This window comes from Hordeum vulgare, chromosome 3H (genome assembly GCF_904849725.1).
Source record: "Hordeum vulgare subsp. vulgare chromosome 3H, MorexV3_pseudomolecules_assembly, whole genome shotgun sequence".
Classification (NCBI taxonomy): Eukaryota; Viridiplantae; Streptophyta; class Magnoliopsida; order Poales; family Poaceae; genus Hordeum; species Hordeum vulgare.
In genome coordinates, this window is record NC_058520.1 from 72,482,248 (window position 1) to 72,494,955 (window position 12,708).

At 47.4% G+C, this 12,708-nt stretch overlaps 1 protein-coding gene across 1 annotated transcript; it reads left to right on the plus strand.

Annotated features, from left to right (window-relative positions):
* Positions 1–6,167: 6,167 nt before the first annotated feature.
* Positions 6,168–9,483, plus strand: LOC123439550 (tRNA (guanine(10)-N2)-methyltransferase homolog). The gene is made up of 6 exons (XM_045116251.1): positions 6,168–6,517; positions 6,639–6,850; positions 6,951–7,268; positions 7,344–7,418; positions 7,572–7,646; positions 8,666–9,483. Exons 1-6 carry the CDS (start codon positions 6,316–6,318, stop codon positions 9,209–9,211), a joined length of 1,428 nt encoding a protein of 475 aa, XP_044972186.1. The 5' UTR covers positions 6,168–6,315; the 3' UTR covers positions 9,212–9,483.
* Positions 9,484–12,708: the final 3,225 nt, after the last annotated feature.

Sequence of the window (12,708 nt, forward strand, 5' to 3'; positions counted from 1 at the left end):
GCCAACTGGCCGATTGGAGGGTATGACTCTTTTATCCTCATGTTCGTATTTATCCTAGCAGTACTGCTTGTCTGCATAGATGTATCCACTATATGCGTAGTATGTGCTAGGTTAGCTCAAGATCAGTATATCATTAGTCTAGTCAATGCCATGCTAGTTATTAACTCGTGGATTAATATACTCGGAAAATTGCCTATTTACTCAACAATCCAAAAACCTAATGTCTGTAGGAATTTTTCGAGTAATGGTTTTGCTGCTGCACTGAAATGGGATAAGTTTACCGGTACTTTTTTCAAGCGTTGGCAAACGAGAACCACCTTATGGCTCACGGCTATGAACGTGTTCTGGGTAGCCGGTGTCACTCCTACGGAAACTATCACTCCTGAACAGGAGAAGATGTTTAAGGAGGCCACCGTCCTATTCCTTGGAGCAGTCATTAGCGTGATCGGAGATAAGCTGGTTGATGCATATTTACATATGCATGTTGCCAAGGACTTGTGGGAGGCGCTCGAGTCTAAATTCGGGGCTACCGATGCTGGGAGTGAGATGTATGTTATGGAGCAGTTCCACGATTACAAGATGGTTGACAACCGTTCTGTATTGGAACAAGCTCATGAGATAATATGCATAGCTAAGGAACTTGAGGTTCTTAAGTGCAATTTGCCGGGCAAGTTTGTCGCGGGTTGTATAATTGCTAAGCTCCCTAATTCCTGGAGGAACTTTGCTACTACTCTGAAACATCAGAGGCGTGAGTTCTCAGTAGAGGACATCATCGTCCATCTGAGTGTTGAGCAGAACTCGAGAGCAAAGGACTCCAATGGAAAAGCGGTGGAAAGCTCTTCTGCTGCCAATATGGTACATCAGAGGAACTTCAATTCTCACAAGCCCAAGGGAAAGAATTCTGTCCAACAGAATACCGAGTTCAAGAAGAAGGGAAAGAAGCCCTTCAAGAAGAATAAGAAGGGAGATGGCTGCTATACTTGTGGTTCCGAGGAACATTGGGTGAACAAATGCCCAAACAAGTACAAGAAGCCGGTGCAGGACTCCAAGTCTGCCAACATGATTGTGGGCAACAATGAAAGTGGTGCATCTGGGTACGGTAATTTACTTACTGTATTTACAGTCTGTCAGTCCACCGATTGGTGGGTGGACACGGGTGCAAATATTCATGTGTGTGCTGACTTATCATTGTTCTCTTCTTATCAGGCCACCGGTCGCGGGTCCGTATTGATGGGGAATGGCGCGAGTGCTTCTGTTCTTGGTGTTGGCACGGTCGATCTGAAGTTTACTTCGGGAAGGATCGTGCGGCTGAAGAACGTGCAGCATGTCCCCGCCATCAAGAAGAATCTCGTTAGTGGTTCCCTTCTGTGTAGAGAAGGGTTTAAGTTGGTATTCGAGTCTAATAAGGTAGTAGTTATGAAATATGGACTTTTCGTTGGAAAAGGTTATGAATGCGGAGGTCTGTTCCGCCTTTCTCTTGCAGATTTTTGTAATAAAGTCATGAACAATATTCATTCGAGTGTTAATGAATCTGAAGTTTGGCATTCACATCTTTGTCACATAAGTTTCGGTGTTATGTCGCGGCTAGCAAAACTGAATTTAATCCCAACTTTCACTTTAGCCAAAGGTTCTAAGTGCCATTCGTGTGTGCAAGCAAAGCAACCTCGCAAGCCTCACAAGGCTGCAGAGGAGAGACCCTTGGCACCATTAGAACTCATACATTCTGATCTTTGTGAGATGAATGGTGTGTTGACTAAAGGTGGAAAGAAATACTTCATGACATTGATAGATGATTCCACTAGACTTTGCTATGTGTATCTGTTAAATACTAAAGATGAGGCTCTACACTACTTTAAAATCTATAAGGCAGAAGTTGAGAATCAACTTGAAAAGAAAATTAAACGAGTCCGATATGATCGTGGTGGAGAGTATTTCTCAAACGAATTTGATTCATTTTGTGCGGAACACGGAATTATTCATGAGAGGACGCCTCTCTATTCACCCCAGTCAAACGGGGTTGCCGAACGGAAAAACCGTACTCTAACTGATTTGGTTAACGCCATGTTAGACACATCGGGTTTATCCAAGGCATGGTGGGGGGAGGCTATATTGACCGCGTGTCATGTCCTGAATAAAGTTCCTACAAAAGATAATGAGGTCACTCCCTACGAGGAGTGGTCAAAGAGAAGGACGACGCTCTCGTACTTACGTACTTGGGGCTGCTTGGCGAAAGTCAATGTACCGATCCCCAAGAAGCGTAAGCTTGGACCAAAGACTGTGGACTGCGTTAATTTGGGATACGCTAAGAATAGCGTAGGCTATAGATTTCTAGTAGTGAAATCTGAGGTACCTGACGTGAAGGTCGGTACAATAATGGAGTCGAGGGATGCTACATTCTTTGAGGATATATTTCCCATGAGAGATATGCAAAGCACTTCTAGACAGGAATCTGAGATAACTCTTGAGCCTGCCATTCCTATGGAATACTATGACCAAACACATGATGAAAATCCTGAGGAGGATGACGAGGAAGCCCGTGGTAGGGGCAAGAGACAAAGGACTGCAAAGACCTTTGGTGATGATTTCTTCGTATACCTCGTGGATGATAATCCCACTTCTATTTCAGAAGCGTATGCTTCTCCAGATGCTGATTACTGGAAAGCTGCGGTCCGCAGTGAGATGGATTCCATCATGGCTAACGGGACATGGGAAATCACTGATTGTCCCTATGGTTGCAAACCATTGGGATGCAAGTGGGTGTTCAGAAAGAAGCTTAGGCCCGATGGTACGATTGAAAAGTACAAGGCTAGGCTTGTGGCCAAGGGCTATGCCCAGAAAGAAGAGGAAGATTTCTTCGATACTTATTCACCTGTGGCTAGACTGACCACCATTCGAGTACTTCGAGTACTACTCTCATTGGCGGCCTCTCATGGTCTTCTCGTTCATCAAATGGATGTTAAGACGACTTTCCTGAATGGAGAGTTAAATGAGGAAATCTATATGCAACAGCCAGATGGCTTTGTGATAGAAGGTCAGGAAGGAAAGGTGTGTAAGTTGCTGAAATCTTTATATGGTCTGAGACAAGCACCTAAGCAATGGCATGAGAAGTTTAATACAACTCTGACATCTGTTGGCTTCGTTGTTAATGAAGCTGACAAATGTGTATACTATCGCCATGGTGGGGGCGAAGGAGTTATATTGTGCTTGTATGTTGATGACATACTGATATTTGGAACCAACCTCAAAGTAATTGAGGAGGTTAAGTCTTTTCTGTCTCAAAACTTTGAGATGAAGGACCTCGGGGTGGCTGATGTTATCTTGAACATCAAGCTGTTGAGAGATGATGAGGGTGGGATTACACTTCTGCAATCCCACTATGTTGAGAAGATTTTGAGTCGCTTTGGATATTTAGACTGCAAAATTTCTCAAACACCATATGATCCTAGTGTGCTTATTAGAAATTTTAAGGGCACAGCTATAGATCAATTGAGATTCTCTCAAATTATCAGTTCACTTATGTACCTAGCTAGCGCAACGAGGCCTGACATCGCGTTTGCTGTGAGAAAACTTAGCCGGTTTGTTGCAAACACGAGCGATGTTCATTGGCGTGCTGTTGAAAGAATTATGCGCTACTTGAAAGGTACTGTCAACCACGGGCTTCACTATACTGGATTCCCATCGGTCCTTGAAGGGTATAGTGATGCGAATTGGATCTCTGATGCTGATGAGATGAAAGCCACCACTGGGTATATGTTTACTCTTGGGGGTGGTGCTGTTTCCTGGAAGTCTTGCAAGCAAACGACCTTAACAAGATCGACAATGGAAGCAGAATTAACAGCATTAGACACATCTGGTGTCGAAGCAGAATTTCTTCGAGATCTTTTGATGGACTTACCTGTGGTTGAGAAGCCGGTTCCGGCTATCCTTCTGAACTGCGATAATCAGACGGTTATTGTTAAAGTGAAGAGTTCAAAGGACAATATGAAGTCCAACAAACATATAAGAATGAGATTGAAGTCTGTCAGACGTTTTAGAAACTCCGAGTGATAGCGTTGGATTATATCCAAACGGCTAAGAATCTGGCAGATCCCTTTACTAAAGGGCTATCACGTGTTGTGATAGATAGTGCATCGAGGGAGATGGGTATGAGACCCACATGAGTTGCCATGGTAGTAACCCAACCTATATGATCGGAGATCCCGTGAAGTAGGACCTGGGAAAACAAGCCAGTGGTGAACTGAGGAGAGTAACTTTACTAACCCACTCCGTTGGAGATGCAATACTCTCGGATACTGTATGGTAGGATGACTACTGTCTTAATGTGTTCTAAAGCTTATATGTAAGCAAGATGATGTCCTACAGAGCGATCTTTGGAGGAACACACCTATATGAGCTTGACTGCTGGTCACAGTCTATGAGATTTGGGTGATCTCTAGTAAACTCATGAATAGGCCAGGAGTGTGACTAATATGCTCCACCCAAGGGGTCACCTTCGGCAGTCTAGTACTAGTAAGACTTGTGGTGAAACTCCTTTACGCCAAACTGACAATTCAAGGCATAGTCCATTGTTCAGTTGTAAAGGGGTGTAGCTACTTGTTCTAGGTGAAGCTCAACCTTAATAGGTCTTCACTGAAATGCTGGTATATTAAAACAGTGATTGGAACGAGGGAACACGATGTGCCCTTGAGATCTGGTGGGGGATTTGTTGAAATTTGGAGGTGGGCTTTAGGCCCATTAGAGAATTTCAGAAAAATCTCCAAGGGCCCATGTAGGTGGTGGCATGACAAGGTGGTGGGAGTTTAGTCCCACACCGCTAGTGGAGGAGAGTTTGGACCCCTTTATAAGGGTCTCTCTTCCACATGCTATTGGAGAGTGAGAAGAGAAGGTGACCTCGCGCACTCCTCCTCCGCCGCCCGCCTCGCCATGCCTCGCCATGCCTCCGTCACGACGCGCCGCGCCGTGCCGCGGGAATGAGCCGAGCCGAGCTCATACCTACGCGCTTATTTTTGCCGGTCAGGAACGGAGAATACGTAACGGACAAGGCACGATCCGAGACGTCGGATCGTGGCTGTTACCGACTTGGACGTGGGCTTGGCCTACGTCTCTCCACCCAGCCGCCTTTATAAGCATGAGGTCGCCTACCCTAGCCGTCACGAGAATCATATCACATCTGCCTCACGCGTTCGTTCCTTCAACTGCTGCTGCCGCCGGCGACTCCGTCCCGTTTACCGCGTACACGGTCGACGGGAGAGCAGGCCTCCGAAACCTCGCCTCTCCGGTTCCTGTACGGGAGAGGGGCGATTAGGTTTTTGGGGAGTGATCACGCGACTGCTCGCCTCCGTCCGTCTGCTTCGTCTACGTCCGCGTCGCCCTCGTCATCGCCATGTCTTCACCAAGCGAAGCTGACCGTCTCCGCGAGAAGGCCGAAGCCGATAAGAAGGCGGCAGAGGATACTGCCGCCGCTGCTACGGCCAACTGGCCGATTGGAGGGTATGACTCGTTTATCCTCATGTTCGTATTTATCCTAGCAATACTGCTTGTCTGCATAGATGTATCCACTATATGCGTAGTATGTGCTAGGTTAGCTCAAGATCAGTATATCATTAGTCTAGTCAATGCCATGCTAGTTATTATCTCGTGGATTAATATACTCAGAAAATTGCCTATTTACTCAACAACTTCTTTTCCTAAAATCTTGTTTTTCTATTTCTCACTGACCGTCAGGGGGCCGCTAGTCAGTGGCATGGTTCTAGGAGGTGTGCCAACAGCTGTCGGAGCAACCAGAGCGATGAGCAACTCAGTGGGGGAGGGGCGACGACAGGCAACAATGCCGGCGTGGTGCCACGGCTGCCTAAGACTCGTGTCATGAACTTTCGGCCGATTTTTTACCCACCAGATTATATGGAAAGAGCTATCTTATTTTTGAGTTTACTGGAGTTGTTGGAGAGCATTTTGTTTTTTTGGTTAACTTTCTACAAGCGATAGCAGTTATTTGAGGTTTACCGGGAGGTGTTGGAACTTGAAAGAAGGGAAACGTATTTTTTCTTTAAGAACAGAAGGGAAACGTAAATGAGCGCGGATTCACAGCTGGCGCTGTGTTAATTTTCTGGGTCGTTGGCAGCGCGGGCGCAGTTCATTTGCAGACTGGGCCGTAGAGTCGATAAGCCCACTGTGTGCTGTGGTTTCCGTAGGTTTTCTCCTTAATCTTTCCTTCTTGCACGCAGCTTCGGTTCCCTCCGGCCGCCGCCGCCGGAGACTCCACACCCTCCGCCGTCGTCGACCCGCCGGAGCCACGCAGAAAACAGAGGGCAGGAGATGTGGTACCTTTGCGTCTTCTACCACAGGCTCCTCGACTACCGGCGGCCGGAAGTGCAGTCGCTCGCCGAGCTCTTCGGCGGCCCCGGCGCCGGGGCCGCTGTAGAGTGGCGTATGCCCGATAATCACCACGAGGACTCCCCCTTCCACCTCGTTCTCCTCCCCGGCGACGAGCGTCTTGCCGCGCAGATCGCCAACCGCAGTAAGCGAGCTGCCTTCGTCATCGTTTATTGATTTCTGGTACCATGCCTGCAACCTGCATGATACGCGTCACTACCTAGCTTCTCAGGTGTTTATCCCGGACACTGCATGATATGTGCCAGGCCTGCTCGTGAAGGGGATCTATGAGCTGTGGGGGCACGGTGCCACCTACGACGAACTGGAGAAGGCGATACGGGCGTACCCCGACGAAAGGAAGCTGCCGTACCTGACGCCGGAGAGCTCGTTCAAGATTGTCGTCGACAGCTTCGGCAAGGCCGTCAGCTTCGAAGAACAGAATGCCATTATAAAGCGGTTCACTTACATTCCATTTGAGGTTACAGCCGCAATTTTTCTACCTTGTGCTATTAATTCCAAGGCATTTGTGCATGCCAATTGTTATTTCCTTTATGATTGGTGATGTTCCTATTGTTTAGGGCCGTGTTAATTTGAAGAAGCCCGATCACAAGTTCTTTGTCTTGGAGACTGATGATTATGGGTCACAAAATGGCCTTCCACCAGTTTCTCAGAAGACGGTATTCTTTGGCCGGCTGGTTGGAGCAGCAGATAGGCATGTAGTGCCGACGTATGAGTTGAAGAGCAGGAAGTACATTGGTCCGACAGCAATGGATTGTGAAATGGCGTTTCTCATGGCCAACCAAGGCCTCGCACGGCCTGGGAAACTTGTGTATGACCCTTTTGTTGGCACCGGGAGCATTTTAGTGGCTGCTGCACATTTTGGAGCCATGACTATGGTTTGTTCTTATTGCAGAAATAAATACACCCCTCTCATTTTGTTAGACAATGTCATGCTTATTAAGTTCTTTCAGGGTGCAGATATTGATATAAGAGTTGTGCGGGATGGTCGTGGCCCTCATTGCAATATTTGGAGCAACTTCGAGCAGGTAATTTTAATTCAGAGAAGCTTGATGCATGCCTGTCATGAGACTCATCTGAATCATCATAATTAGTATCTTGAAGTAGTGACATCTTATTTAGTCCGTGAGTTGGTGATACCTATGTTTCATGTAATGTGTTGACCATGTTATCTTATTCAGTACAAGCTGCCAGAGCCTTTGTGTGTGCTACGAGCAGATAACAACCTGCCACCTTGGCGTCCAGGACTGAAGGAGGTAACTATCCTGCATTTTCTGTTGTTTATGCAATGTTTCAGTGCATCACTATGACAGCTTTGGAATTGTTCATAAGTGACTGATTTGAAATGAAGAAAAGTATCAGCAACTGTGTCCCTTTTGCACAAATTAATGCCAGGAATGTTGTAGTTGTGCTTGAAGTCTTGCATGGATGCACATGACATGATACTCACAGTCACATAGTTGAATGCTTATATGACCTTCATGTGGTTGGTATAGCCATCTTTGAAAGAAATTCACCATTTAATGCTTGTTTTTTTTAGTCCGTTGAGAAAATAATGATGGTTATTATTTGCTTAATACTCCTTAAAAACAGAACTTGGAGCATAGGATGTATAAACTACTGCGTGATAATATCGACCTTTAGGCTTATTGTGTGGTAGAACAACTGCACTATATTAACATGGGATTTTGGGCCACACACAAAAAATATTGCATTGTGGTGTACAACTGAACATTGCATCTTTCCTTGGATGCTATTATTAGCAGGTTGTCTTCTGTGTAAGCTGCATGCTACGTGCATGGAGTATATGAGCTCGAGCTCATATACTCCCGGATGAACAGTAAAATCGGCAAATATAGTAAACAAAATCGAAAAAATCTGAATTTTTGGGGAATGAAACATTGATATGTTTTCTACATGCGTGCACATTTTCATGATGAAATCACATTTGTGGAGGGGTGGGCAAAAATAAATAAAAAATCAATGCTTCAAAAATAGTGTTTCTGGAAGCATTTTGGAGCATCAATTTTGTTTTTTTTGTCTACAACTCCAGGAATGTGATTCCGTTATGAAATTTTGCATGCATGTAGGAAAAACATCAATGTTTCTTGCCACAAATTTTTATATTTTTTGAAATATTTTACTATTTTTTCGGATTTACTGTTCATCTGAGAGCATTTGAGCTCGAGCTCACAATAGCACTTTCGGCATGCTACTCCTTATTCTATCATCTTGGTCACAAGAAATGATAAACTACTGCTGCTTTTGTCATCAGATATTTGATGCAATCATCTGCGACCCCCCATATGGTGTCCGAGCTGGTGGGCGGAAGTCAGGTGGTCGGAAGCTCCTAAAAGGCATCATCCCTCCGTACATAGTTCCGGACGAGAAGAGAGAGAACCATATTCCATCAACCGCACCCTACAGTCTTGCAGAATGCGTTCATGACCTCCTCCTCCTCGCTGCGAGAATGCTGGTGATTGGTGGCAGGCTGGTCTTCTTCTATCCGGTCTTGCGGGATGATGATGTTGCCGACGTAGCAAAATTTCCGGAGCACCCCTGCTTCAAGCTGGTCTCCTCCTGCGAGCAGATCCTAAGCCTGCGGTACAGCCGGGTTCTGCTGACGATGGTGAAGGTCGGGCCGTACACAGCAGAGGTCGAGAGGATAGGCGAGGAACGGCACCAGGAGTTCAGGGAGAACCACCAGAAATGGATGGAGGAGGGCAACCTGCACTCCGCTGTCTTCAGCCCGGCGGAGCATGATGGGAAGCCCAAATTTGATAAAGATTCCAAGCCGAAGTACAGAGGCAAGTACGTGTAGTGACGAAAACACTCTGGGATGACAGTTTTGTTATCTTTCAGTAAGGGCTGTTGTGTGGCTTGTGCTGGGTTTACAAGCTAGCGCCAGTTAGTGCTGGGAGCTGTATGGTGTACTCTCAACTTGATATTATGTCACGCTTGCTCATTTTGATGGGGGGCGGTAGTTTTCTTTCACTTCTTTTTCCTACCTCGCGTTTCTGGCTACTGCTTAGTTTCCCGTTCTTTTCAGTCTAAGGGCAAGTCTAATCCATCCCAAGAAAACCTTTACTCCTAGAAAACCGTTGTTTTTGTTGAGTTAACATACTCTAAACAAGCCCCCAAACCCCTTTTAACTCCCAAAAATTGTTTCTGCCAGCCAAAGAAAACTCCCCCTCCTGCCTGTTGCAACATGGTCATACTTATTCTGATGGTTCAGTATCAATCAAGTCTGCGATGATCTCAAGTCCCACTAGCACTTCACCGACTACTGCATGATCCTCAAGGAAATTCAATCCTGGAGTTCCAATTTTTTGGCTTGTGAATTTGGCCCTGAACAACGCATAGATTAGGTAATTTAGCTGCTACTTAGATGTGGGGTGACACGTTTTGTTGCTCGAGCCTCCTAATGGCATTTGTATCTCTCAAAATATTATTATTCAAAGTGTGCTGTTTATCGAAAAAAATACCATCATGGGGTATTGCCCACTTTGTTTATTGTTAAGCTTGTTTAAACAAGCTTCCCCATGCAAGCCACCACCTAACCGCATGTGTCAGTGATGCATCCGCACACTATTGATTTTTTTTTTTTTGCGTTACACTTGTATTGATTATTTACTGGTCGGGCTCAACAGCAGCGTAATTATCTCCTTTGTTATTGTGTTGACCTTCATTGGTTGGTCTCGGCAATCAAGTTGAAAATTATTATGGATGTTGTGTCCGATCGGACATGGCGATGACTGACATGAAGACATTTATTTTTTCCGAGAGGCGTTCTTGTGAAAGAGGTCGACTTAGACATAGATGTTAATTTCATATCTTGTAATAACTGACTATGTTTTTTTTTTCAAAAAAGGTTATCCAGCCTCTGCATCACAAGGATGCACAGTACATTGATTGACTATGTTTTTCACTTTTCTTGTTGATGTCTTTGGCCTCGTTGACTTACATCAACTATTAAAAAAAATGGTTGTATGGGCTTCAACCTTTTTCTTTTTTGTGAGAAAACTTTCAATATATTTATCTTCAGTCATGACAGTACAACAGACATTAAAAATAATAAAAATTACATTTAGATCCATAAACCATCTAGCGATGACTACAAGCGAGCCGAAGACGCGTTGCCGTCATCGCCGCTCTTTATTTTATTTTATTTTATTTTTTAGAAAAGGAGGATGACCCCCGACCTTTCCATCTGGACAATGCATGCAATCACTTTATTAATTATCCACAAAGACCTTACAAAGTACTACATCGGTATGTCTCAAGCCATCATCTTGACAATATCTGTCGCTACTCCTATTCACTTGATGAAGGGGTGTCAAAAATCCGAACCGAATACCAAACAGACTTCACACCAAAGCCTAAGATCTAAAGCCATATGCCCCAACCAAGTCACAATGCCGGTACTGGGGCACACCCTGGTCCGGTGCACTCTCAAAGGCGTCAAGCGTCGTCTTTACCGAAAAAGGCTTTCACCCTGCTTTATAAATAAAGCAACGAACCAAATACATCCAAGCTCATACAACTCCACACACACAGAGCAAGATACAAGAATGTAGAGAATAGCTACACCACCCCACACAACTCCAAGCCATCTAGCCCACGCTTGAAGTCGCCGGAGCCCTCAACCGTGAATGAATCATGGCGGAGCGTCGGAGCTGTGTACGACGAATCGATTACTCCAAGGCGGAGCCTCCAACAAGGGCATGGCACCGAAGTACCATCACCGCCCAATCAAGGGATCTAGGTTTCCCTCGGAGTAACACGGATGAGGAAGAGGAACCACGACGACGCCTTTAAGAAGGGGACGACACCTATAGGCGGCGCCGCCGCCGACCTGGCAAAGCCAGATAGGGTTTTCACCCGGCAAGCCCTCTTCGCCTCCAAGGGAGAGCCGCAAGCACGTGGATTTGAAGAACCCCCGCCACTGACCGTCGTACCCAAGCTACCACGCCGCCCGCACGACCATGGAAACCGGCCAACATTCGAGCCGCGAGCTCCGCCCACAAGCATCGCACCTCCCACCATCGAGGCCGCCACCCCAGCATCCAAGACCACCCCAGGACCGCCGTCGCTGCACACCGACATCATCAACTGGTTAAGGGACAGAAAATACCCCTCTTTCCACCCCAAACAAGCTCCTTTGGTAGGATTGACCGGCAGCCGACCAGATCTGGGCAGGGAATTCGCCTGCGGCCAGCCATGCTGCAGCCACCCGAAACGCCCGATCCGGCCCCTCCAAATCCCGGCGACGATGAGTCCGGGAGGCATCCCTACCTCCCCCCTCATGGCTCCCTAGCCACCTACCGGCCAGACGAGCCAGCAACCATAGCACAAGAGGAGCCGCCACCAGCAGTCGATTCATGTGCCACCACGACCGAAGAGGAGGGGGTCGAGCATACTGCTGTCCTGTCGCCACCTCCGCTCGCCCGCGCCGAAGAAGAGGCCGCCACCCACGACCTGTGTCGTTCGCAGCCCTTGCCGCCGGAGGAGCCGGACGGCCGACCGCCGTCGTCTCCCGGCACACACCGCCACCGGGCCGCCCGTCGCGCCGCCGCTGCAGACGAACCGCCGTGGCACCCGGCGACAATGCCATGCTCCGGTCCGGGGTGTTGGCCCACGCGGGAGGACGAGGATGCCCCATCGCCGTCGATGCCGACCGACCTTTGCCCGGCCGGGCCCCCTGGCGGCGGCGAGGAGGAGGAAGGGGAGGGGAGGGGGACCGACAACACGATCTAGGGTTCCCTCCCCGTCGCCATGTGGGGGCGACGCGGGATGGGTCGCTGGGTGAAACTCAACTCATATTTTTCTTTCAGTTACACAAAGATCTCAATCGTCGTCTTTCATCTATCCATGTTCAGAACATGAGCTGACGCATCAACCTTGTCAGGCATGCCGTTGTCGCCGCTCTTTTGCCGGAGCCGGACAAAACTTGTTGTAGTAGACAGTCGAGAAGTCGTCATGCTAAGGCCCCATAGGATCAATGCCTCGAAACATCAATCGCCGCCGATGAAGAGTAGCGTAGATCGAAAGGATCTAACCTAAAAACTCACAAACAAAGACGAACTACAACCAAACAGCTCTATAATTTATAACCCAGGGAAAAGAAAATTAAGGACAGAACACTAGTGGAAAATGGGCCTTTGGCCGGGACCATTTAGTCCCGGCCTGCCTCTGGGCCGGGACTAAAGGCCCGGCCACGTCGCCCCAATTCTCAATGCCTCCCTCGAGCCTTTAGTCCCGGTTCATGTCCCAAACCGGGACTAAAGGGCTACGCGGTGGGCAGTGGTGGTGGCAACC